This window comes from Gobius niger (assembly GCF_951799975.1).
Source record: "Gobius niger genome assembly, contig: SCAFFOLD_50, whole genome shotgun sequence".
Lineage (NCBI taxonomy): Eukaryota > Metazoa > Chordata > Actinopteri > Gobiiformes > Gobiidae > Gobius > Gobius niger.
In genome coordinates this window covers 171,994-197,403 of record NW_027639073.1, presented here as the reverse complement: position 1 = coordinate 197,403, position 25,410 = coordinate 171,994, and the positions used below count along the sequence as shown (strand labels likewise).

Genomic DNA, 25,410 nt, shown 5'->3' with positions numbered 1-25,410 from the left:
TTTGCTGCAATAACAGCACAAGTCTTTTGGGGTTTGACTCTACAAGATTAGCTCATGTAGAGACTGACATTTTAGCTCATTCCTCTTTACAAAACAACTCCAGCTCTGTCACATTAGAAGGAGAGCGTTTGTGAACAGCAGTTTTCAGGTCTTTCCACAGATTTTCAATAGGATTTAGGTCAGGACTTTGACTGGGCCATTCTAACACATTAACATGTTTTTATTGAACCATTCCATTGTAGATTTATCTTTGTGTTTAGGGTCATTGTCCTGCTGAAGGTGAATCTCCGCCCCAGCCTCAGTTCTCTTGTGACTCCAGCAGGTTTTCCTCCAAAATGTCTCTGTATTTGGCTCCATCCATCTTCACAACTATTCTTACAATCTCCCCAGTCCCCGCTGAGGAAAAGCAGCCCCACAGCATGATGCTCCCCCCGTATATCTGACACTGGGGATGGTGCACTCAGGACCATGAGCAGTGTCAGGTTTGCTCCATAACGTTTGTCTCATCTGACCAAAGCTCCTTCTTCCACATGGAGCTGTGTCCTCCATATGACTTCTACAAACTTCAAACAGGATTTCTTATGTTCTCCTTTCAATAATGTCTTTCTTCTTCCACTCGTCCATGAAGGCCAGATTTGTGTAGATACGACTTATAGTTGTCCCATGTACAGATTCCCCCAGCTCAGCGGCAGGACTTCAGCTCCTCCAGAGTTATCTTGGGGCACTTGGTTGTATTTCTGACCAGTGTCTCCTTGTTCAGTTTGTTAGTTTAGGTGAACAGCCGTGTCTTGGTAAGTCTGCAGTGGTGCTTTACTCTTTCCATTTCTGAATGATGGATTGAACAGTTGCTCCGGGAGATGTTTAAATCTTGGGAAATCTTTGTATAACTTAAAGCTGCTTTAAACTTCTCCACAGCTTTATCCCTGACCTCTCTGGTGCTCCTGGACCTTCATGATGTTGTTTAGTGACCACAGCTCTGAGGGCCTGAAAGAACAGCTGTAATTATACTGAGAGTAGATTACACACTGGTGCCTCTGTTTAACCGTTAGGCCAAGGTGTGAACATTCTGGAGTCATGAGGAATGTTTTAAAGGCAATTTAATGCACTCAGATAATACTGTATGATACTTATGCACGCCCCACTTTTCACTTTTCTATTTTTTGAAAAATAACAGAATCATGGATCATTTTGCTTTCACTTCACAGTCGTCTGTTACTTGTGTGTGAACGTTCAGTAAAAAAATACAAATAAAATCTTTATGTTTAGGGTTGTAAACATGACAAAATGTGCAGAAGTTCCAGGTGTATGAACACTCACGAGAGGCTCTGTAAGTGTGATCTGATGAGACTGTGAGGTTAAACTGGAGCTGCTCCGTGAGGTTAAACATAGTAAAGAGAGTACCTGCTCACAGCGCTTCTGGAACATGTCCTTCTCCTTCTGGTTCATGAGTTTCCACTGTTTGCTGCAGAGAACCATCCGCTCGGTGCTCGGGACGTCCTTCATGTTCACCATCAGCTCCGCACAGTACAGGGAGTACCCGTTCCTGCAACACAGAGCACCCGTTACTGCGACACAGAGCACCCGTTACTGCAACACAGAGCACCCGTTACTGCAACACAGAGCACCCGTTACTGCGACACAGAGCACCCGTTACTGCAACACAGAGTACCCGTTACTGCGACACAGAGCACCCGTTACTGCAACACAGAGTACCCGTTACTGCGACACAGAGCACCCGTTACTGCAACACAGAGCACCCGTTACTGCAACACAGAGCACCCGTGACACCGTGCAGGTGGTGGAGAGAACACTCAGGGATGTGTCTCTGTGGGTTTGGGGCCGATGACGCCGGCAGATCCAGTCGCCAAAGATTGATTTACAGTTAGATCCAAGACTGGAACCTAGGGCTGTGCAATTAATCGAAATCCGATTACGATTTCGATTACAACAGTAAACGATTACAAAATTAGCATAATCGGAAAAAATCGATTATAATTTTTTATTTCAATTTTTTTTTTTTTTTCTCATTTTTTTTTTCTCATTTTTTTTCCTAATTTAAATTTTTTTAATTTTTGTCACTTTTTTGATGGATTTTTGTCTTTTTTTGCTGGATTTTTGTCACTTTTTTGATGGATTTTTGTCACTTTTTTGCTGGATTTTTGTCACTTTTTTGATGGATTTTTGTCTTTTTTTGCTGGATTTTTGTCACTTTTTTGATGGATTTTTGTCACTTTTTTGCTGGATTTTTGTCTTTTTTTGCTGGATTTTTGTCACTTTTTTGATGGATTTTTGTCACTTTTTTGCTGGATTTTTGTCACTTTTTTGCTGGATTTTTGTCACTTTTTTGATGGATTTTTGTCACTTTTTTGTTGGATTTTTGTCACTTTTTTGATGGATTTTTGTCACTTTTTTGATGGATTTTTCTCACTTTTTTGATGGATTTTTTTAAAGGCAACAAATAATCGTTTGAATAATCGTGATTTCAATTATGACAAAAATAATCGTGATTATTATGTTTTCAACAATCGAGCAGCCCGACTGGAACATCTGAACCAGACTCTGACACGTCTCAGTCGTCTCGTCTTCATCGAGGAACGACTGGAGTCTTTCATGAACCACTTTTCTACAATCTTTGATATAAAGGTTAGGAACTGAAGTTCAATAACACTGAGAGGTCGGATTGTTCTTTTTAAGAATCATCTGCAAAACAGTTTAGGAGCAGCTGGGACTCAGACATCGACACAAGGCCCGAGAGTGAAGAAACAAATAAACAAGTAAACACATAAACACATAAACACATAAACACATAAACAAAGAAACACATAAACAAGTAAACACAGAAACACATTAACACAGAAACATGGAGGGTGAAACATGGAGGGTGAAACATGGAGGGTGAAACATGGAGGGTGAAAACATGGAGGGTGAAACATGGAGGGTGAAACATGGAGGGTGAAAACATGGAGGGTGAAACATGGAGGGTGAAACATGGAGGGTAAAAACATGGAGGGTGAAACATGGAGGGTGAAACATGGAGGGTAAAAACATGGAGGGTGAAACATGGAGGGTGAAACATGGAGGGTAAAACATGGAGGGTGAAACATGGAGGGTGAAACATGGAGGGTGAAAACATGGAGGGTGAACACATGGAGGGTGAAACATGGAGGGTGAAACATGGAGGGTGAAAACATGGAGGGTGAAACATGGAGGGTGAAAACATGGAGGGTGAACACATGGAGGGTGAAAACATGGAGGGTGAAACATGGAGGGTGAAACATGGAGGGTAAAAACATGGAGGGTGAAACATGGAGGGTGAAACATGGAGGGTAAAAACATGGAGGGTGAAACATGGAGGGTGAAACATGGAGGGTAAAACATGGAGGGTGAAACATGGAGGGTGAAACATGGAGGGTGAAAACATGGAGGGTGAACACATGGAGGGTGAAACATGGAGGGTGAAACATGGAGGGTGAAAACATGGAGGGTGAAACATGGAGGGTGAAAACATGGAGGGTGAACACATGGAGGGTGAAAACATGGAGGGTGAAACATGGAGGGTGAAAACATAAAGGGTAAAACATGGAGGGTGAAACATGGAGGGTGAAACATGGAGGGTGAAACATGGAGGGTGAAACATGGAGGGTGAAACATGGAGGGTGAAAACATGGAGGGTGAAACATGGAGGGTGAAACATGGAGGGTGAAACATGGAGGGTAAAAACATGGAGGGTGAACACATGGAGGGTGAAACATGGAGGGTGAAACATGGAGGGTGAAACATGGAGGGTGAAACATGGAGGGTGAAACATGGAGGGTGAAAACATGGAGGGTGAAACATGGAGGGTGAAAACATGGAGGGTGAAACATGGAGGGTGAAAACATGGAGGGTGAAACATGGAGGGTGAAACATGGAGGGTGAAACATGGAGGGTGAAAACATGGAGGGTGAAACATGGAGGGTGAAAACATGGAGGGTGAAACATGGAGGGTGAAAACATGGAGGGTGAAACATGGAGGGTGAAACATGGAGGGTGAAAACATGGAGGGTGAACACATGGAGGGTGAAACATGGAGGGTGAAACATGGAGGGTGAAACATGGAGGGTAAAACATGGAGGGTGAAACATGGAGGGTAAAACATGGAGGGTGAAACATGGAGGGTGAAACATGGAGGGTGAAACATGGAGGGTAAAACATGGAGGGTGAAAACATGGAGGGTAAAAACATGGAGGGTGAAACATGGAGGGTGAAAACATGGAGGGTGAAACATGGAGGGTGAACACATGGAGGGTGAACACATGGAGGGTAAAACATGGAGGGTGAAACATGGAGGGTGAAACATGGAGGGTGAAACATGGAGGGTGAAACATGGAGGGTGAAACATGGAGGGTGAAAACATGGAGGGTGAAACATGGAGGGTGAAACATGGAGGGTGAAACATGGAGGGTAAAAACATGGAGGGTGAACACATGGAGGGTGAAACATGGAGGGTGAAACATGGAGGGTGAAACATGGAGGGTGAAACATGGAGGGTGAAACATGGAGGGTGAAAACATGGAGGGTGAAACATGGAGGGTGAAAACATGGAGGGTGAAACATGGAGGGTGAAAACATGGAGGGTGAAACATGGAGGGTGAAACATGGAGGGTGAAAACATGGAGGGTGAACACATGGAGGGTGAAACATGGAGGGTGAAACATGGAGGGTGAAACATGGAGGGTAAAACATGGAGGGTGAAACATGGAGGGTAAAACATGGAGGGTGAAACATGGAGGGTGAAACATGGAGGGTGAAACATGGAGGGTAAAACATGGAGGGTGAAAACATGGAGGGTAAAAACATGGAGGGTGAAACATGGAGGGTGAAAACATGGAGGGTGAAACATGGAGGGTGAACACATGGAGGGTGAACACATGGAGGGTAAAACATGGAGGGTAAAACATGGAGGGTAAAACATGGAGGGTGAAACATGGAGGGTGAAACATGGAGGGTGAAACATGGAGGGTAAAACATGGAGGGTAAAACATGGAGGGTGAAAACATGGAGGGTAAAACATGGAGGGTGAACACATGGAGGGTGAACACATGGAGGGTAAAACATGGAGGGTGAAACATGGAGGGTGAAACATGGAGGGTGAAACATGGAGGGTGAAACATGGAGGGTAAAACATGGAGGGTGAAACATGGAGGGTGAAACATGGAGGGTGAAACATGGAGGGTGAAACATGGAGGGTAAAACATGGAGGGTGAAACATGGAGGGTGAAACATGGAGGGTGAACACATGGAGGGTGAAACATGGAGGGTGAAACATGGAGGGTGAAACATGGAGGGTGAACACATGGAGGGTGAAACATGGAGGGTGAAACATGGAGGGTGAAAACATGGAGGGTGAAACATGAACGGTCAGTGAGATGGAAGAACAAAGACACAAAGGCGCATTGAAGCCACAGCAGATTGACTCTTCGGGACCAGAAAAACTGACATTTTGTCTCCAAAAAATACTATGTTTTCACAAAGTCCTGTTTAAGACGAGAGGGTTAATCAAAAGATTTAGAGTTTCATAAAGAAAAGGAGGTTTGTGACTTTTGTGGTTATAAGATCGGACAAAAGTGTGACTTACGGCGGAGGTTTGGTCATGTGACTTACGGCGGGGGTTTGGTCATGTGACTCACGGTGGTTTGGTCATGTGACTTGTGGTGGTTTGGTCATGTGACTTACGGCGGCGGTTTGGTCATGTGACTCACGGTGGTTTGGTCATGTGACTTACGGAGGTTTGGTCATGTGACTTACGGAGGTTTGGTCATGTGACTTACGGCGGAGGTTTGGTGGGTCGTCCGTCGAACTTGTCCTTGAGTTGTCGTTCTGCTTTGGTGAGGACGGAGCGCACGTGGTCATCGGCGCTGAGGTCCGGGTGCGCCGCGTGGTACGCCCTCATACTGCCCTGGAACATGTGTAATATAATCATGTGTTTATTTAAGCCCTCATGCTGCCCTGGAACATGTGTAATATAATCAGATCATGTCTTTATTTAAGCCCTCATACTGCCCTGGAACATGTGTAATACAATCAGATCATGTCTTTATTTAAGCCCTCATGCTGCCCTGGAACATGTGTAATATAATCAGATCATGTCTTTATTTAAGCCCTCATACTGCCCTGGAACATGTGTAATATAATCAGATCATGCCTTTATTTAAGCCCTCATGCTGCCCTGGAACATGTGTAATATAATCATGTCTTTATTTAAGCCCTCATACTGCCCTGGAACATGTGTAATATAATCATGTGTTTATTTAAGCCCTCATGCTGCCCTGGAACATGTGTAATATAATCACATCATGTCTTTATTTAAGCCCTCATGCTGCCCTGGAACATGTGTAATATAATCATGTCTTTATTTAAGCCCTCATACTGCCCTGGAACATGTGTAATATAATCAGATCATGTCTTTATTTAAGCCCTCATACTGCCCTGGAACATGTGTAATATAATCAGATCATGTCTTTATTTAAGCCCTCATACTGCCCTGGAACATGTGTAATATAATCAGATCATGTCTTTATTTAAGCCCTCATACTGCCCTGGAACATGTGTAATATAATCATGTCTTTATTTAAGCCCTCATACTGCCCTGGAACATGTGTAATATAATCATGTGTTTATTTAAGCCCTCATGCTGCCCTGGAACATGTGTAATATAATCAGATCATGTCTTTATTTAAGCCCTCATGCTGCCCTGGAACATGTGTAATATAATCATGTCTTTATTTAAGCCCTCATACTGCCCTGGAACATGTGTAATATAATCATGTGTTTATTTAAGCCCTCATGCTGCCCTGGAACATGTGTAATATAATCACATCATGTCTTTATTTAAGCCCTCATACTGCCCTGGAACATGTGTAATATAATCAGATCATGTCTTTATTTAAGCCCTCATACTGCCCTGGAACATGTGTAATATAATCAGATCATGTCTTTATTTAAGCCCTCATACTGCCCTGGAACATGTGTAATATAATCATGTCTTTATTTAAGCCCTCATACTGCCCTGGAACATGTGTAATATAATCATGTCTTTATTTAAGCCCTCATACTGCCCTGGAACATGTGTAATATAATCAGATCATGTCTTTATTTAAGCCCTCATACTGCCCTGGAACATGTGTAATATAATCAGATCATGTCTTTATTTAAGCCCTCATACTGCCCTGGAACATGTGTAATATAATCATGTCTTTATTTAAGCCCTCATACTGCCCTGGAACATGTGTAATATAATCAGATCATGTCTTTATTTAAGCCCTCATACTGCCCTGGAACATGTGTAATATAATCATGTCTTTATTTAAGCCCTCATACTGCCCTGGAACATGTGTAATATAATCAGATCATGTCTTTATTTAAGCCCTCATGCTGCCCTGGAACATGTGTAATATAATCAGATCATGTCTTTATTTAAGCCCTCATACTGCCCTGGAACATGTGTAATATAATCAGATCAGGTCTTTATTTAAAGGAACAGGCCAGCGTTTTTACATACTGAGATATGCTCTTACCTAACCTTAGTGGAGTTAATATATCCCCGTCTGGTCTTTGTCCGTGCGCTCACACATACGCAGCCTCTCCCACATGTCACATAGCTCCAAAAAAGCTCACGATAGAAGCTACCAAGCTCTTCCACGTGTTCCCTATTTAAATAAAGTTACGTGAAGTGTTTTCATGCCAAGTATATTTACACAGAAATGTAACATGTGGATTTTATAAGCAGATAAAAAGGGGAACTATATTGTGAGGCGTAATGATACAGGAGCAGTAACTCGTAAAGACTTCCCCGCTCACTTCCGTCAGTAGAAGCTGCGTGACTTGTAGAGCAGCAGAACAGTTGAAGAACCTGGATAACTTGTGAACGATGCCTTTTACGTGCATCGTGCTGGGCTGTGATAACAAGCAGAAAGTATATAGTGTAGTAATGTTTCACAGATTTACAACGACACAGGACTCAGGAGCTCCACCATGAGGTAGGAATGTGCAGCACTTTCCCAAAATATATTTTCTGCTTGTTGTAAAAGGCTCTGTACAAGTCACGCAGCTTCTACTGACGGAAGTGAGCGGGGAAGTCTTTAGGAGTTACTGCTCCTGTATCATTACGCCTCACAATATAGTCCCCTTTTTGTGTAAATATACTTGGCATGAAAACACTTGACGTAACTTTATTTAAATAGGGAACACGTGGAAGAGCTTGGTAGCTTCTATCGTGAGCTTTTTTGGAGCTATGTGACATGTGGGAGAGGCTGCGTATGTGTGAGCGCACGGACAAAGACCAGACGGGGATATATTAACTCTGCTAAGGTTAGGTAAGAACATATCTCAGTATGGAAAAACGCTGGCCTATTCCTTTAAGCCCTCATGCTGCCCTGGAACATGTGTAATATAATCAGATCCAGATCAGTCTTTATTTGCTGAAACAGTAAAGGTTTATTACTTTTTCAGGGTCAGATCATTTCTTTGTTTTCTCGGTTCATTCCCAGGGTTTTATCTCTGTCCCAGGTCACATAAATATTGGTCATGTGTTAAAAACTCCAAATAAACTGTTTTAAAGTAGAAAACACTTTGCTGTGTGCAGTAGTAATAGTAGTAATAGTAATAGTAGTAGTATTTGTACCTCGTAGTCCTTCTGCAGCTCCAGGGCTTTGCTGATCCACTTGAGTCTGCGTTTGTCTGAGAGCTGAGACCACTGTCTGCGCAGAGCCTCCTTCAGCTCCTTCTGACTCACCTGGACACAGTACACAAATACTGCAGTACAAGTACACACAGGACACAGATACTGCAGTACAAGTACACACAGGACACACATACTGCAGTACAAGTACACACAGGACACAAATACTGCAGTACAAGTACACACAGGACACAGACACTGCAGTACAAGTACACACAGGACACAAATACTGCAGTACAAGTACACACAGGACACAGATACTGTCTGCGCAGAGCCTCCTTCAGCTCCTTCTGACTCACCTGGACACAGTACACAGATACTGCAGTACAAGTACACACAGGACACAGATACTGCAGTACAAGTACACACAGGACACACATACTGCAGTACAAGTACACACAGGACACAGATACTGTCTGCGCAGAGCCTCCTTCAGCTCCTTCTGACTCACCTGGACACAGTACACAGATACTGCAGTACAAGTACACACAGGACACAGATACTGCAGTACAAGTACACACAGGACACAAATACTGCAGTACAAGTACACACAGGACACAGATACTGCAATACAAGTACACACAGGACACAGATACTGTCTGCGCAGAGCCTCCTTCAGCTCCTTCTGACTCACCTGCACACAGTACACAGATACTGCAGTACAAGTACACACAGTACACAGATACTGCAGTACAAGTACACACAGTACACAGATACTGCAGTACAAGTACACACAGGACACAGATACTGCAGTACAAGTACACACAGGACACAGATACTGCAGTACAAGTACACACAGGACACACATACTGCAGTACAAGTACACACAGGACACAAATACTGCAGTACAAGTACACACAGGACACAGATACTGTCTGCGCAGAGCCTCCTTCAGCTCCTTCTGACTCACCTGGACAAGAGTACACAAATACTGCAGTACAAGTACACACAGGACACAAATACTGCAGTACAAGTACACACAGGACACACATACTGCAGTACAAGTACACACAGGACACAAATACTGCAGTACAAGTACACACAGGACACAGATACTGCAGTACAAGTACACACAGGACACACATACTGCAGTACAAGTACACACAGGACACAGATACTGCAGTACAAGTACACACAGGACACAGATACTGCAGTACAAGTACACACAGGACACAAATACTGCAGTACAAGTACACACAGGACACAGATACTGCAGTACAAGTACACACAGGACACACATACTGCAGTACAAGTACACACAGGACACAGATACTGCAGTACAAGTACACACAGGACACAGATACTGCAGTACAAGTACACACAGGACACAAATACTGCAGTACAAGTACAGGACACAGATACTGCAGTACAAGTACACACAGGACACAAATACTGCAGTACAAGTACAGGACACAAATACTGCAGTACAAGTACACACAGGACACAAATACTGCAGTACAAGTACACACAGGACACAGATACTGCAGTACAAGTACACACAGGACACAAATACTGCAGTACAAGTACACACAGGACACAGATACTGCAGTACAAGTACACACAGGACACAAATACTGCAGTACAAGTACACACAGTACACACATACTGCAGTACAAGTACAGGACACAGATACTGCAGTACAAGTACACACAGGACACACATACTGCAGTACAAGTACACACAGGACACAGATACTGCAGTACAAGTACACACAGGACACAGATACTGCAGTACAAGTACACACAGGACACAAATACTGCAGTACAAGTACACACAGGACACAGATACTGCAGTACAAGTACACACAGGACACAGATACTGCAGTACAAGTACACACAGGACACAGATACTGCAGTACAAGTACACACAGGACACAGATACTGCAGTACAAGTACACACAGGACACAAATACTGCAGTACAAGTACACACATACTGCAGTACAAGTACACACAGGACACAGATACTGCAGTACAAGTACACACAGGACACAAATACTGCAGTACAAGTACACACAGGACACAAATACTGCAGTACAAGTACACACAGTACACACATACTGCAGTACAAGTACAGGACACAGATACTGCAGTACAAGTACACACAGGACACAAATACTGCAGTACAAGTACACACAGGACACAGATACTGCAGTACAAGTACACACAGGACACAAATACTGCAGTACAAGTACACACAGGACACAAATACTGCAGTACAAGTACACACAGGACACACATACTGCAGTACAAGTACACACAGTACACAAATACTGCAGTACAAGTACACACAGTACACAAATACTGCAGTACAAGTACACACAGGACACAAATACTGCAGTACAAGTACAGGACACAGATACTGCAGTACAAGTACACACAGGACACAAATACTGCAGTACAAGTACACACAGTACACAAATACTGCAGTACAAGTACACACAGTACACACATACTGCAGTACAAGTACACACAGTACACACATACTGCAGTACAAGTACACACAGTACACACATACTGCAGTACAAGTACACACAGTACACAAATACTGCAGTACAAGTACACACAGGACACAAATACTGCAGTACAAGTACAGGACACAGATACTGCAGTACAAGTACACACAGGACACAAATACTGCAGTACAAGTACACACAGGACACAGATACTGCAGTACAAGTACACACAGGACACAAATACTGCAGTACAAGTACACACAGGACACAAATACTGCAGTACAAGTACACACAGTACACAGATACTGCAGTACAAGTACACACAGGACACAGATACTGCAGTACAAGTACACACAGGACACACATACTGCAGTACAAGTACACACAGGACACAGATACTGCAGTACAAGTACACACAGGACACACATACTGCAGTACAAGTACACACAGGACACACATACTGCAGTACAAGTACACACAGGACACAAATACTGCAGTACAAGTACACACAGTACACAGATACTGCAGTACAAGTACACACAGGACACAGATACTGCAGTACAAGTACACACAGGACACCGATACTGCAGTACAAGTACACACAGGACACAGATACTGCAGTACAAGTACACACAGGACACAGATACTGCAGTACAAGTACACACAGGACACAAATACTGCAGTACAAGTACACACAGGACACAGATACTGCAGTACAAGTACACACAGGACACAGATACTGCAGTACAAGTACACACAGTACACAGAACACTTCACGGTTTAAGCCCAAATCTACAGGGATTTTTCTGAATCAGCTTTATATACAGTATTTTATATATTTGTAGTACTAGTACCTGAGGGTGCAGTTTGCAGTAGCTCTTCTTCTCGTGGTTACAGTACTTTATAGTTGTAGTATTTGCAGTATTTGCAGTACTAGTACCTGAGGGTGCAGTTTGCAGTAGCTCTTCTTCTCGTGGTTACAGTACTTTATAGTAGTAGTATTTGTAGTATTTGCAGTAGTAGTACCTGAGGGTGCAGTTTGCAGTAGCTCTTCTTCTCGTGGTTACAGTACTTTATAGTTGTAGTATTTGCAGTATTTGCAGTACTAGTACCTGAGGGTGCAGTTTGCAGTAGCTCTTCTTCTCGTGGTTACAGTACTTTATAGTAGTAGTATTTGTAGTATTTGCAGTAGTAGTACCTGAGGGTGCAGTTTGCAGTAGCTCTTCTTCTCGTGGTTACAGTACTTTATAGTAGTAGTATTTGTAGTATTTGCAGTAGTAGTACCTGAGGGTGCAGTTTGCAGTAGCTCTTCTTCTCGTGGTTACAGTACTTTATAGTAGTAGTATTTGTAGTATTTGTAGTAGTAGTACCTGAGGGTGCAGTTTGCAGTAGCTCTTCTTCTCGTGGTTACAGTACTTTATAGTAGTAGTATTTGTAGTATTTGCAGTAGTAGTACCTGAGGGTGCAGTTTGCAGTAGCTCTTCTTCTCGTGGTTACAGTACTTTATAGTAGTAGTATTTGTAGTATTCGCAGTAGTAGTACCTGAGGGTGCAGTTTGCAGTAGCTCTTCTTCTCGTGGTTACAGTACTTTATAGTAGTAGTATTTGTAGTATTTGCAGTAGTAGTACCTGAGGGTGCAGTTTGCAGTAGCTCTTCTTCTCGTGGTTACAGTACTTTATAGTAGTAGTATTTGTAGTATTTGCAGTAGTAGTACCTGAGGGTGCAGTTTGCAGTAGCTCTTCTTCTCGTGGTTACAGTACTTTATAGTAGTAGTATTTGTAGTATTTGTAGTAGTAGTACCTGAGGGTGCAGTTTGCAGTAGCTCTTCTTCTCGTGGTTACAGTACTTTATAGCAGTAGTATTTGTAGTATTTGCAGTAGTAGTACCTGAGGGTGCAGTTTGCAGTAGCTCTTCTTCTCGTGGTTACAGTACTTTATAGTAGTAGTATTTGTAGTATTTGCAGTAGTAGTACCTGAGGGTGCAGTTTGCAGTAGCTCTTCTTCTCGTGGTTACAGTACTTTATAGTAGTAGTATTTGTAGTATTTGCAGTAGTAGTACCTGAGGGTGCAGTTTGCAGTAGCTCTTCTTCTCGTGGTTGTACCACAGCTGTTGTGGAGTCTTCGGTTTCTCCGGGAGCTCAGACTTTTTCCGCTCTTCCATCAGCTCCGGGTGCTCCTCCCTGAAAAGTACTGCAGTATTTATACTTATACTTTTATAAGTTGATACTTATACTTTTATAAATTGATACAGCAGAAGCTCTGACGCCTTTAAAGACTCAGAAACTTAGATTTAAGGCCAGTGTGAAGCGGATTTCATGATTAAATATATAAACTTCTTAAAAAGGGGTGGCCGTGACCTTTTAGATTTGGGTAAAGCCGATACGAAGGTCAAAGAGAAGGTGAAGGTGGTGAAGGTGGTGAAGGTGGTGAAGGTGGTGAAGGTGGTGAAGGTGGTGAAGGTGGTGAAGGTGGTGAAGGTGAAGGTGGTGAAGGTGGTGAAGGTGGTGCAGGTGGTAAAGGTGGTGAAGGTGGTGAAGGTGGTGAAGGTGGTGAAGGTGGTGAAGGTGGTGAAGGTGGTGAAGGTGGTGAAGGTGAAGGTGGTGAAGGTGGTGAAGGTGGTGCAGGTGGTAAAGGTGGTGAAGGTGGTGAAGGTGGTGAAGGTGGTGAAGGTGGTGAAGGTGGTGAAGGTGAAGGTGGTGAAGGTGAAGGTGGTGAAGGTGGTGAAGGTGGTGAAGGTGATGAAGGTGGTGAAGGTGGTGAAGGTGGTGAAGGTGGTGAAGGTGAAGGTGGTGAAGGTGGTGAAGGTGGTGAAGGTGGTGAAGGTGGTGAAGGTGGTGAAGGTGGTGAAGGTGGTGAAGGTGGTGAAGGTGAAGGTGGTGAAGGTGAAGGTGGTGAAGGTGGTGAAGGTGAAGGTGGTGAAGGTGAAGGTGGTGAAGGTGGTGAAGGTGGTGAAGGTGGTGAAGGTGAAGGTGGTGAAGGTGGTGAAGGTGGTGAAGGTGAAGGTGGTGAAGGTGGTGAAGGTAAAGGTGGTGAAGGTGGTGAAGGTGGTGAAGGTGGTGAAGGTGGTGAAGGTGGTGAAGGTGAAGGTGGTGAAGGTGGTGAAGGTGGTGAAGGTGGTGCAGGTGGTGAAGGTGGTGAAGGTGGTAAAGGTGGTAAAGGTGGTGAAGGTGGTGAAGGTGAAGGTGGTGAAGGTGGTAAAGGTGGTGAAGGTGGTGAAGGTGGTGAAGGTGGTGAAGGTGGTGAAGGTGGTGAAGGTGAAGGTGGTGAAGGTGGTGAAGGTGGTGAAGGTGGTGAAGGTGGTGAAGGTGGTGAAGGTGAAGGTGGTGAAGGTGGTGAAGGTGGTGAAGGTGGTGAAGGTGGTGAAGGTGAAGGTGGTGAAGGTGGTGAAGGTGGTGAAGGTGGTGAAGGTGGTGAAGGTGGTGAAGGTGGTGAAGGTGAAGGTGGTGAAGGTGAAGGTGGTGAAGGTGGTGAAGGTGGTGAAGGTGGTGAAGGTGGTGAAGGTGGTGAAGGTGGTGAAGGTGGTGAAGGTGAAGGTGGTGAAGGTGGTGAAGGTGGTGAAGGTGGTGAAGGTGGTGAAGGTGAAGGTGGTGAAGGTGGTGAAGGTGGTGAAGGTGGTGAAGGTGGTGAAGGTGAAGGTGGTGAAGGTGGTGAAGGTGGTGAAGGTGGTGAAGGTGGTGAAGGTGGTGAAGGTGGTGAAGGTGAAGGTGGTGAAGGTGGTGAAGGTGGTGAAGGTGGTGAAGGTGGTGAAGGTGGTGAAGGTGGTGAAGGTGAAGGTGGTGAAGGTGGTGAAGGTGGTGAAGGTGGTGAAGGTGAAGGTGGTGAAGGTGGTGAAGGTGAAGGTGGTGAAGGTGGTGAAGGTGGTGAAGGTGAAGGTGGTGAAGGTGAAGGTGGTGAAGGTGGTGAAGGTGGTGAAGGTGGTGAAGGTGGTGAAGGTGGTGAAGGTGGTGAAGGTGGTGAAGGTGGTGAAGGTGGTGAAGGTGGTGAAGGTGAAGGTGGTGAAGGTGGTGAAGGTGGTGAAGGTGGTGAAGGTGGTGAAGGTGGTGAAGGTGGTGAAGGTGGTGAAGGTGGTGAAGGTGGTGAAGGTGGTGAAGGTGGTGAAGGTGAAGGTGGTGAAGGTGAAGGTGGTGAAGGTGGTGAAGGTGGTGAAGGTGGTGAAGGTGGTGAAGGTGGTGAAGGTGGTGAAGGTGAAGGTGGTGAAGGTGAAGGTGGTGAAGGTGGTGAAGGTGGTGAAGGTGGTGAAGGTGGTGAAGGTGGTGAAGGTGGTGAAGGTGGTGAAGGTGAAGGTGGTGAAGGTGATGAAGGTGAAGGTGGTGAAGGTGAAGGTGGTGAAGGTGGTGAAGGTGGTGAAGGTGAAGGTGGTGAAGGTGGTGAAGGTGGTGAAGGTGGTGAAGGTGAAGGTGGTGAAGGTGGTGAAGGTGGTGAAGGTGGTGAAGGTGATGAAGGTGGTGAAGGTGGTGAAGGTGGTGAAGGTGGTGAAGGTGGTGAAGGTGGTGAAGGTGGTGAAGGTGGTGAAGGTGGTGAAGGTGGTGAAGGTGGTGAAGGTGGTGAAGGTGAAGGTGGTGAAGGTGAAGGTGGTGAAGGTGGTGAAGGTGGTGAAGGTGATGAAGGTGGTGAAGGTGGTGAAGGTGGTGAAGGTGAAGGTGGTGAAGGTGGTGAAGGTGGTGAAGGTGGTGAAGGTGGTGAAGGTGGTGAAGGTGGTGAAGGTGGTGAAGGTGGTGAAGGTGGTGAAGGTGGTGAAGGTGGTGAAGGTGGTGAAGGTGGTGAAGGTGATGAAGGTGGTGAAGGTGATGAAGGTGGTGAAGGTGGTGAAGGTGATGAAGGTGGTGAAGGTGGTGAAGGTGGTGAAGGTGATGAAGGTGGTGAAGGTGATGAAGGTGGTGAAGGTGATGAAGGTGGTGAAGGTGGTGAAGGTGATGAAGGTGGTGAAGGTGATGAAGGTGGTGAAGGTGGTGAAGGTGGTGAAGGTGATGAAGGTGGTGAAGGTGGTGAAGGTGGTGAAGGTGATGAAGGTGGTGAAGGTGGTGAAGGTGGTGAAGGTGGTGAAGGTGATGAAGGTGGTGAAGGTGGTGAAGGTGGTGAAGGTGGTGAAGGTGGTGCAGGTGGTGCAGGTGGTGAAGGTGGTGAAGCTCAGACTCACTTGAAGCGTGTCATGTTCTTCTCGAACTCCTCCTTCTCCCTCTGGAACTCCGTGATGTACTTTTGCTGAAACACCAGGCAGGAGTCAGAGACTAAAACCTGTGACCTTCAGCTAAACCGTCCTCAGGTCTGAGTCCGTGTGCAGAACATCTTCATGAAGGTCCAGACTCACCTTCTTCTTCTCCGGCAGCTCCTTGTACTTCTTGCTCAGGATCTTGGTCAGGTCTAAGTTGCTCATCTCCGGGTGGATCTTCGCGTATTTCGCTCGTTTCTCCATAAAGAAGCGGAAATACGGAGTCAGAGGCTTTTTCGGGAAGTCCGGGTGAGTCTGGAAAGAGACGGGACAGGGTTAGAGCAGGACCTCACGGACCTCACGGACCTCACGGACCTCACGGACCTCAGAGACCTCACGGACCACCGGGTCCTCAGAGACCTCAGAGACCTCAGAGACCTCACGGACCTCACGGACCTCACGGACCTCACGGACCTCAGAGACCCCAGAGACCTCAGAGACCTCAGAGACCTCAGAGACCTCAGAGACCTCTGAGACCTCAGAGACCTCACTGACCTCAGAGACCTCACGGACCTCACGGACCTCACGGACCTCACGGACCTCACGGACCTCACGGACCTCAGAGACCTCAGAGACCTCACGGACCTCAGAGACCTCACGGACCTCAGAGACCTCAGAGACCTCAGAGACCTCAGAGACCTCAGAGACCCCAGAGACCCCAGAGACCTCAGAGACCTCAGAGACCTCTGAGACCTCAGAGACCTCACTGACCTCAGAGACCTCACGGACCTCACGGACCTCACGGACCTCACGGACCACCGGGACCTCAGAGACCTCACGGACCTCACGGACCTCACGGACCTCAGAGACCTCACGGACCACCGGGTCCTCTGAGACCTCAGAGACCTCAGAGACCTCAGAGACCTCAGAGACCTCAGAGACCTCACGGACCTCAGAGACCTCAGGGACCCCAGAGACCTCACGGACCTCACGGACCTCACGGACCTCACGGACCTAACGGACCTCACAGACCTCACAGACCTCAGAGACCTCACGGACCACCGGGTCCTCTGAGACCTCAGAGACCTCAGAGACCTCAGAGACCTCACGGACCTCAGAGACCCCAGAGACCTCAGAGACCTCAGAGACCTCACGGACCTCACGGACCTCACGGACCACCGGGTCCTCAGAGACCTCAGAGACCTCACGGACCTCAGAGACCTCAGAGACCTCAGAGACCTCAGAGACCTCAGAGACCTCACGGACCTCACGGACCTCACGGACCTCAGAGACCTCAGAGACCTCAGAGACCTCAGAGACCTCAGAGACCTCAGAGACCTCACGGACCTCACGGACCTCACGGACCACCGGGTCCTCAGAGACCTCAGAGACCTCACGGACCTCACGGACCTCAGAGACCTCAGAGACCTCAGAGACCTCACGGACCTCAGAGACCTCAGAGACCTCAGAGACCTCAGAGACCTCAGAGACCTCACGGACCTCACGGACCTCAGAGACCTCAGAGACCTCAGAGACCTCAGAGACCTCAGAGACCTCACGGACCTCAGAGACCTCAGAGACCTCAGAGACCTCACGGACCTCAGAGACCTCAGAGACCTCAGAGACCTCAGAGACCTCAGAGACCTCACGGACCTCAGAGACCTCAGAGACCTCAGAGACCTCAGAGACCTCACTGACCTCAGAGACCTCAGAGACCTCACGGACCTCAGAGACCTCAGAGACTCACGGACCTCAGAGACCTCAGAGACCTCACGGACCTCAGAGACCTCAGAGACCTCACGGACCTCAGAGACCTCAGAGACCTCAGAGACCTCAGAGACCTCACGGACCTCAGAGACCTCAGAGACCTCACGGACCTCAGAGACCTCAGAGACTCACGGACCTCAGAGACCTCAGAGACCTCACGGACCTCAGAGACCTCAGAGACCTCAGAGACCTCACGGACCTCAGAGACCTCAGAGACCTCAGAGACCTCACGGACCTCAGAGACCTCACGGACCTCAGAGACCTCAGAGACCTCAGAGACCTCAGAGACCTCACGGACCTCAGAGACCTCAGAGACCTCAGAGACCTCACGGACCTCACGGACCTCACGGACCTCACGGACCTCAGAGACCTCAGAGACCTCAGAGACCCCAGAGACCCCAGAGACCTCAGAGACCTCACGGACCTCAGAGACCTCACGGACCTCACGGACCTCAGAGACCTCACGGACCTCAGAGACCTCACGGACCTCAGGGACCTCAGAGACCTCAGAGACCCCAGAGACCCCAGAGACCCCAGAGACCTCAGAGACCTCAGAGACCTCACGGACCTCAGAGACCTCACGGACCTCAGAGACCTCACGGACCTCACGGACCTCAGAGACCTCACGGACCTCAGAGACCTCACGGACCTCACGGACCTCACGGACCTCAGAGACCTCAGAGACCTCAGAGACCCCAGAGACCTCAGAGACCTCAGAGACCCCAGAGACCCCAGAGACCTCAGGGACCTCACGGACCTCACGGACCTCAGAGACCTCAGAGACCTCAGAGACCCCAGAGACCTCAGAGACCTCAGAGACCTCAGAGACCTCAGAGACCTCAGAGACCCCAGAGACCTCAGAGACCTCAGAGACCTCAGAGACCTCAGAGACCCCAGAGACCTCAGAGACCTCAGAGACCTCAGAGACCCCAGAGACCTCAGAGACCTCACGGACCTCAGAGACCTCAGAGACCTCAGAGACCCCAGAGACCTCAGAGACCTCAGAGACCTCAGAGACCTCAGAGACCCCAGAGACCTCAGAGACCTCAGAGACCTCAGAGACCCCAGAGACCTCAGAGACCTCAGAGACCTCAGAGACCTCAGAGACCCCAGAGACCTCAGAGACCTCAGAGACCTCAGAGACCTCAGAGACCCCAGAGACCTCAGAGACCCCAGAGACCTCAGAGACCTCAGAGACCTCAGAGACCTCAGAGACCTCAGAGACCCCAGAGACCTCAGAGACCTCAGAGACCCCAGAGACCTCAGGGACCTCACGGACCTCACGGACCTCAGAGACCTCAGAGACCTCAGAGACCTCAGAGACCTCAGAGACCCCAGAGACCTCAGAGACCTCAGAGACCTCAGAGACCCCAGAGACCTCAGAGACCTCAGAGACCTCAGAGACCCCAGAGACCTCAGAGACCTCAGAGACCTCAGAGACCCCAGAGACCTCAGAGACCCCAGAGACCTCAGAGACCTCAGAGACCTCAGAGACCCCAGAGACCTCAGAGACCTCAGAGACCTCAGAGACCTCAGAGACCTCAGAGACCTCACGGACCTCACGGACCTCACGGACCTCAGAGACCTCAGAGACCTCAGAGACCTCAGAGACCTCAGAGACCCCAGAGACCTCAGAGACCTCAGAGACCTCACGGACCTCACGGACCTCACGGACCTCAGAGACCTCAGAGACCCCAGAGACCTCAGAGACCTCAGAGACCTCAGAGACCCCAGAGACCTCAGAGACCCCAGAGACCCCAGAGACCTCAGAGACCTCAGAGACCCCAGAGACCTCAGAGACCTCAGAGACCTCACGGACCTCACGGACCTCAGAGACCTCAGAGACCTCAGAGACCTCAGAGACCTCACGGACCTCAGAGACCTCAGAGACCTCAGAGACCCCAGAGACCCCAGAGACCTCAGAGACCTCAGAGACCCCAGAGACCTCAGAGACCTCAGAGACCTCAGAGACCTCAGAGACCTCAGAGACCTCAGAGACCTCAGAGACCCCAGAGACCTCAGAGACCCCAGAGACCCCAGAGACCTCAGAGACCTCAGAGACCTCAGAGACCCCAGAGACCTCAGAGACCTCAGAGACCCCAGAGACCTCAGAGACCTCAGAGACCTCAGAGACCCCAGAGACCTCAGAGACCCCAGAGACCTCAGAGACCTCAGAGACCTCAGAGACCTCAGAGACCTCAGAGACCCCAGAGACCTCAGAGACCTCAGAGACCTCACGGACCTCACGGACCTCACGGACCTCAGAGACCTCAGAGACCTCAGAGACCTCACGGACCTCAGAGACCTCAGAGACCCCAGAGACCTCAGAGACCTCAGAGACCCCAGAGACCTCAGAGACCTCAGAGACCTCAGAGACCCCAGAGACCCCAGAGACCTCAGAGACCTCAGAGACCTCAGAGACCCCAGAGACCTCAGAGACCTCAGAGACCCCAGAGACCTCAGAGACCTCAGAGACCTCAGAGACCTCACGGACCTCAGAGACCTCAGAGACCTCAGAGACCTCAGAGACCTCAGAGACCTCAGAGACCTCACGGACCTCAGAGACCTCACGGACCTCACGGACCTCACGGACCTCACGGACCTCAGGGACCTCAGAGACCTCAGAGACCTCAGAGACCCCAGAGACCTCACGGACCTCAGAGACCTCACGGACCTCAGGGACCTCAGAGACCTCAGAGACCCCAGAGACCTCAGAGACCTCAGGGACCTCAGAGACCTCAGAGACCTCAGAGACCTCACGGACCTCACGGACCTCAGAGACCTCAGGGACCTCAGAGACCTCAGAGACCTCACGGACCTCACGGACCTCAGAGACCTCAGGGACCTCAGAGACCCCAGAGACCTCAGAGACCTCAGGGACCTCAGAGACCTCAGAGACCTCAGAGACCTCAGAGACCTCAGAGACCTCAGGGACCTCAGAGACCCCAGAGACCTCAGAGACCTCAGGGACCTCAGAGACCTCAGAGACCTCAGAGACCTCACGGACCTCAGAGACCCCAGAGACCCCAGAGACCTCAGAGACCTCAGAGACCTCAGAGACCTCAGAGACCCCAGAGACCTCAGAGACCTCAGAGACCTCAGAGACCTCAGGGACCACCGGGACCTCAGAGACCTCAGAGACCTCAGAGACCTCAGAGACCTCAGAGACCTCAGGGACCACCGGGACCTCAGAGACCTCAGAGACCTCAGAGACCTCAGAGACCTCAGAGACCTCAGGGACCACCGGGACCTCAGAGACCTCAGAGACCTCAGAAACCTCAGAGACCTCAGGGACCTCAGAGACCTCAGAGACCTCAGAGACCTCACGGACCTCAGGGACCACCGGGACCTCAGAGACCTCAGAGACCTCAGAAACCTCAGAGACCTCAGAGACCTCTGAGACCTCAGAGACCTCAGAGACCTCTGAGACCTCAGAGACTCACGGACCTCAGAGACCTCAGAGACCTCAGAGACCTCAGAGACCTCAGAGACCTCAGAGACTCACGGACCTCAGAGACCTCAGAGACCTCACGGACCTCAGAGACCTCTGAGACCTCAGAGACCTCAGAGACCTCAGAGACCTCAGAGACTCACGGACCTCAGAGACCTCAGAGACTCACGGACCTCAGAGACCTCAGAGACCTCACGGACCTCAGAGACCTCAGAGACTTCCAGCATTACCATTACCAGCATTAGCTCCGATATCGATACCAACACTAGCTCCGATATCCGATACCAGCATTAGCTCCGATATCCGATACCAACACTAGCTCCGATATCCGATACCAGCATTGAATTCAATATCGCGCATCAGCTAAAAATATCGACACCTGTTTTGGCTCTACTTTAAAAAACACAACTTTAACCAATTCAATCTAAGTAAATATGGGTTAGTTTGAACCTCGTAAAACCTCTAGTTTTGAAAGTTGCACAACATGCCACAGCTAGCAACAGCATGCTAACATGCCACAGCTAGCAACAGCATGCTAACATGCCACAGCTAGCAACAGCATGCTAACATGCCACAGCTAGCAACAGCATGCTAACATGCCACAGCTAGCAACAGCATGCTAACATACCGCAGCTAGCAACAGCATGCTAACATGCCACAGCTAGCAACAGTATGCTAACATGCCGCAGCTAGCAACAGCATGCTAACATGCCACAGCTAGCAACAGCATGCTAACATACCACAGCTAGCAACAGCATGCTAACATGCCACAGCTAGCAACAGTATGCTAACATGCCACAGCTAGCAACAGCATGCTAACATGCCACAGCTAGCAACAGCATGCTAACATGCCACAGCTAGCAACAGCATGCTAACATGCCACAGCTAGCAACAGCATGCTAACATGCCGCAGCTAGCAACAGCATGCTAACATGCCGCAGCTAGCAACAGCATGCTAACATGCCACAGCTAGCAACAGCATGCTAACATGCCACAGCTAGCAACAGAATGCTAACATGCCACAGCTAGCAACAGTATGCTAACATGCCACAGCTAGCAACAGCATGATAACATGCCACAGCTAGCAACGGCATGATAACATGCCACAGCTAGCAACAGCATGCTAACATGCCACAGCTAGCAACAGCATGCTAACATGCCACAGCTAGCAACAGCATGCTAACATGCCACAGCTAGCAACAGCATGCTAACATGCCACAGCTAGCAACAGCATGCTAACATGCCGCAGCTAGCAACAGCATGCTAACATGCCACAGCTAGCAACAGAATGCTAACATACCACAGCTAGCAACAGCATGCTAACATACCACAGCTAGCAACAGCATGCTAACATACCGCAGCTAGCAACAGCATGCTAACATGCCACAGCTAGCAACAGCATGCTAACATACCACAGCTAGCAACAGCATGCTAACATACCACAGCTAGCAACAGCATGCTAACATACCACAGCTAGCAACAGAATGCTAACATACCACAGCTAGCAACAGCATGCTAACATGCCACAGCTAGCAACAGCATGCTAACATACCACAGCTAGCAACAGCATGCTAACATACCACAGCTAGCAACAGCATGCTAACACGGACGTATGCTAATGCTAACGTGTAATGGTCACATTAATTCCGGCCTCGTTACCTTGAGTTTCTTTCCTTTGTACGGATTTTTAACGAACTCGATGGCGTCGATGATGAGCTCGGTCATCGTCCGATACTTCCGGACCTGCGGAGAGAGAGACGTCACAGAGACGTCACAGAGACAGGATTTACTAACACTCCTTTAACAGAGACGTCACAGAGACATCACAGAGACGTCACAGAGACATCACAGAGACAGGATTTACTAACACTCCTTTAACAGAGACGTCACAGAGACATCACAGAGACGTCACAGAGACGTCACAGAGACAGGATTTACTAACACTCCTTTAACAGAGACGTCACAGAGACGTCACAGAGACAGGATTTACTAACACTCCTTTAACAGAGACGTCACAGAGACGTCACAGAGACGTCACAGAGACAGTGACTGACCTCGCCCGACACTTTGCTCCACTTCAGGCGACACATGTCGGGGCTGAAGCGCCCGAAGCTCACGCGGCTCCAGTCGAAGTGCGACTCTGTGGTTTTGTACTTCATGGAGTCGGCGTCCGGGAGCTGCCCTCGGATCCTCTCCAGCAGCGCCAGGCAGTCGTCCCGGCTCCACTCGTCTGAAACGCCACAGAGTCACTTTAAACCAGAGAGGAGACGCCACACAGTCACTTTAAATCAGAGAGGAAACGCCACAGAGTCACTTTAAATAAAGGAAACGCCACACAGTCACTTTAAATCAGAGAGGAGACACCACACAGTCACTTTAAATCAGAGAGGAAACGCCACACAGTCACTTTAAATAACGGAAACGCCACACAGTCACTTTAAATCAGAGAGGAGACGCCACACAGTCACTTTAAATAAAGGAAACGCCACACAGTCACTTTAAATCAGAGAGGAAACGCCACACAGTCACTTTAAAGAGGGGGTGTTCTGCTTTAAAGAGGGCGTGTTCTGCTTTAAAGAGGGCGTGTTCTGCTTTAAAGAGGGCGTGTTCTGCTTTAAAGAGGGCGTGTTCTGCTTTAAAGAGGGGGTGTTCTGTTTTAAAGAGGGGGTGTTCTGCTTTAAAGAGGGCGTGTTCTGCTTTAAAGAGGGGGTGTTCTGCTTTAAAGAGGGCGTGTTCTGCTTTAAAGAGGGCGTGTTCTGCTTTAAAGAGGGGGTGTTCTGCTTTAAAGAGGGGGTGTTCTGCTTTAAAGAGGGCGTGTTCTGCTTTAAAGAGGGGGTGTTCTGTTTTAAAGAGGGGGTGTTCTGCTTTAAAGAGGGGGTGTTCTGCTTTAAAGAGGGGGTGTTCTGCTTTAAAGAGGGGGTGTTCTGCTTTAAAGAGGGGGTGTTCTGCTTTAAAGAGGGGGTGTTCTGCTTTAAAGAGGGGGTGTTCTGCTTTTGTCAGTCCCACAGCACCAGTCTATATCTCACTACAATGATGACAAACCTTCTGTTGGTCTGTAAATGCAGTAAATTAGAATAACTGCCTTGTATAAAATGTCTCTCTCAAAATGGCTGACATGAATGTCTTGAAATCGGCCTCTGTCTCTTTAAGAACCTCTGAGCCTTTAGACACGCCCCCTCCACACGCTGTCTGTGGCATCAGTGGGGAGGGGGTTCTGCTGAGGAGCAGTGGTTGGTTACTCGGCTGGTGACCAAAGCTCGGAGGCGTCTCCAGGAGGTGGGGGCGTTCCTAGGAGGACTCAGGCAAACCTATCCCTAAAATGGCCGCCATCAGAGTTTTTACAGATTACTCAGAAATACGTGAATGTGCCAAGGCAACACTTCAGCCATGTTTTTAATGAGGGAGAGACAGAATAACAGGATGGAAAGCTTGAAAAAGTCCATTTTGCAGAATACCCCCCTTTAAATAACATCTGTTCTATTATATTATTCATAGATTTGCTCAAAATGAAGCTTTTGCTGCTTAAATATTAACTCACACTTGATGATAAAGAGAAAAGTGTCACAAACTCACCTGTGCTGCCGGACACAGACACGCCGCTGCTGCTGCCGTTCATCTTCACCCCCACACCTGGACACAGAACAGGCTCCGCCCCCCTCACCTGGACACAGAACAGGCTCCGCCCCCCTCACCTGGACACAGAACAGGCTCCGCCCCCCTCACCTGGACACAGGGGCATGATGAGGGTCAGTGCGATACAGAGTCAGAAGAGTTTTATGCTTTTCACTCGTGCAACATAAACATGTGACTGAGATAAGTAATAAACTATAACTATATATACTATATATACTATATACTATATATACTATATA

The 25,410-nt window shown here is 48.3% G+C and overlaps 1 protein-coding gene across 1 annotated transcript in view; it reads right to left on the bottom strand.

Annotated features, from left to right (window-relative positions):
• ubtfl (upstream binding transcription factor, like) overlaps positions 1-25,168 on the bottom strand; it is a 34,102-nt gene extending 8,934 nt beyond the window's left edge. The window contains exons 1-9 of the mRNA XM_079583378.1: positions 25,112-25,168; positions 23,593-23,768; positions 23,198-23,281; positions 16,480-16,635; positions 16,309-16,373; positions 13,231-13,351; positions 8,663-8,773; positions 5,811-5,938; positions 1,402-1,543 (exon numbers count right to left, since the gene is read on the bottom strand). Of these exons, the coding sequence (XP_079439504.1) occupies positions 1,402-1,543; positions 5,811-5,938; positions 8,663-8,773; positions 13,231-13,351; positions 16,309-16,373; positions 16,480-16,635; positions 23,198-23,281; positions 23,593-23,768; positions 25,112-25,154 (1,026 nt within the window). The 5' untranslated portion in view covers positions 25,155-25,168. The remainder of the gene's footprint in view (positions 1-1,401; positions 1,544-5,810; positions 5,939-8,662; positions 8,774-13,230; positions 13,352-16,308; positions 16,374-16,479; positions 16,636-23,197; positions 23,282-23,592; positions 23,769-25,111) is intronic.
• Positions 25,169-25,410: the final 242 nt, after the last annotated feature.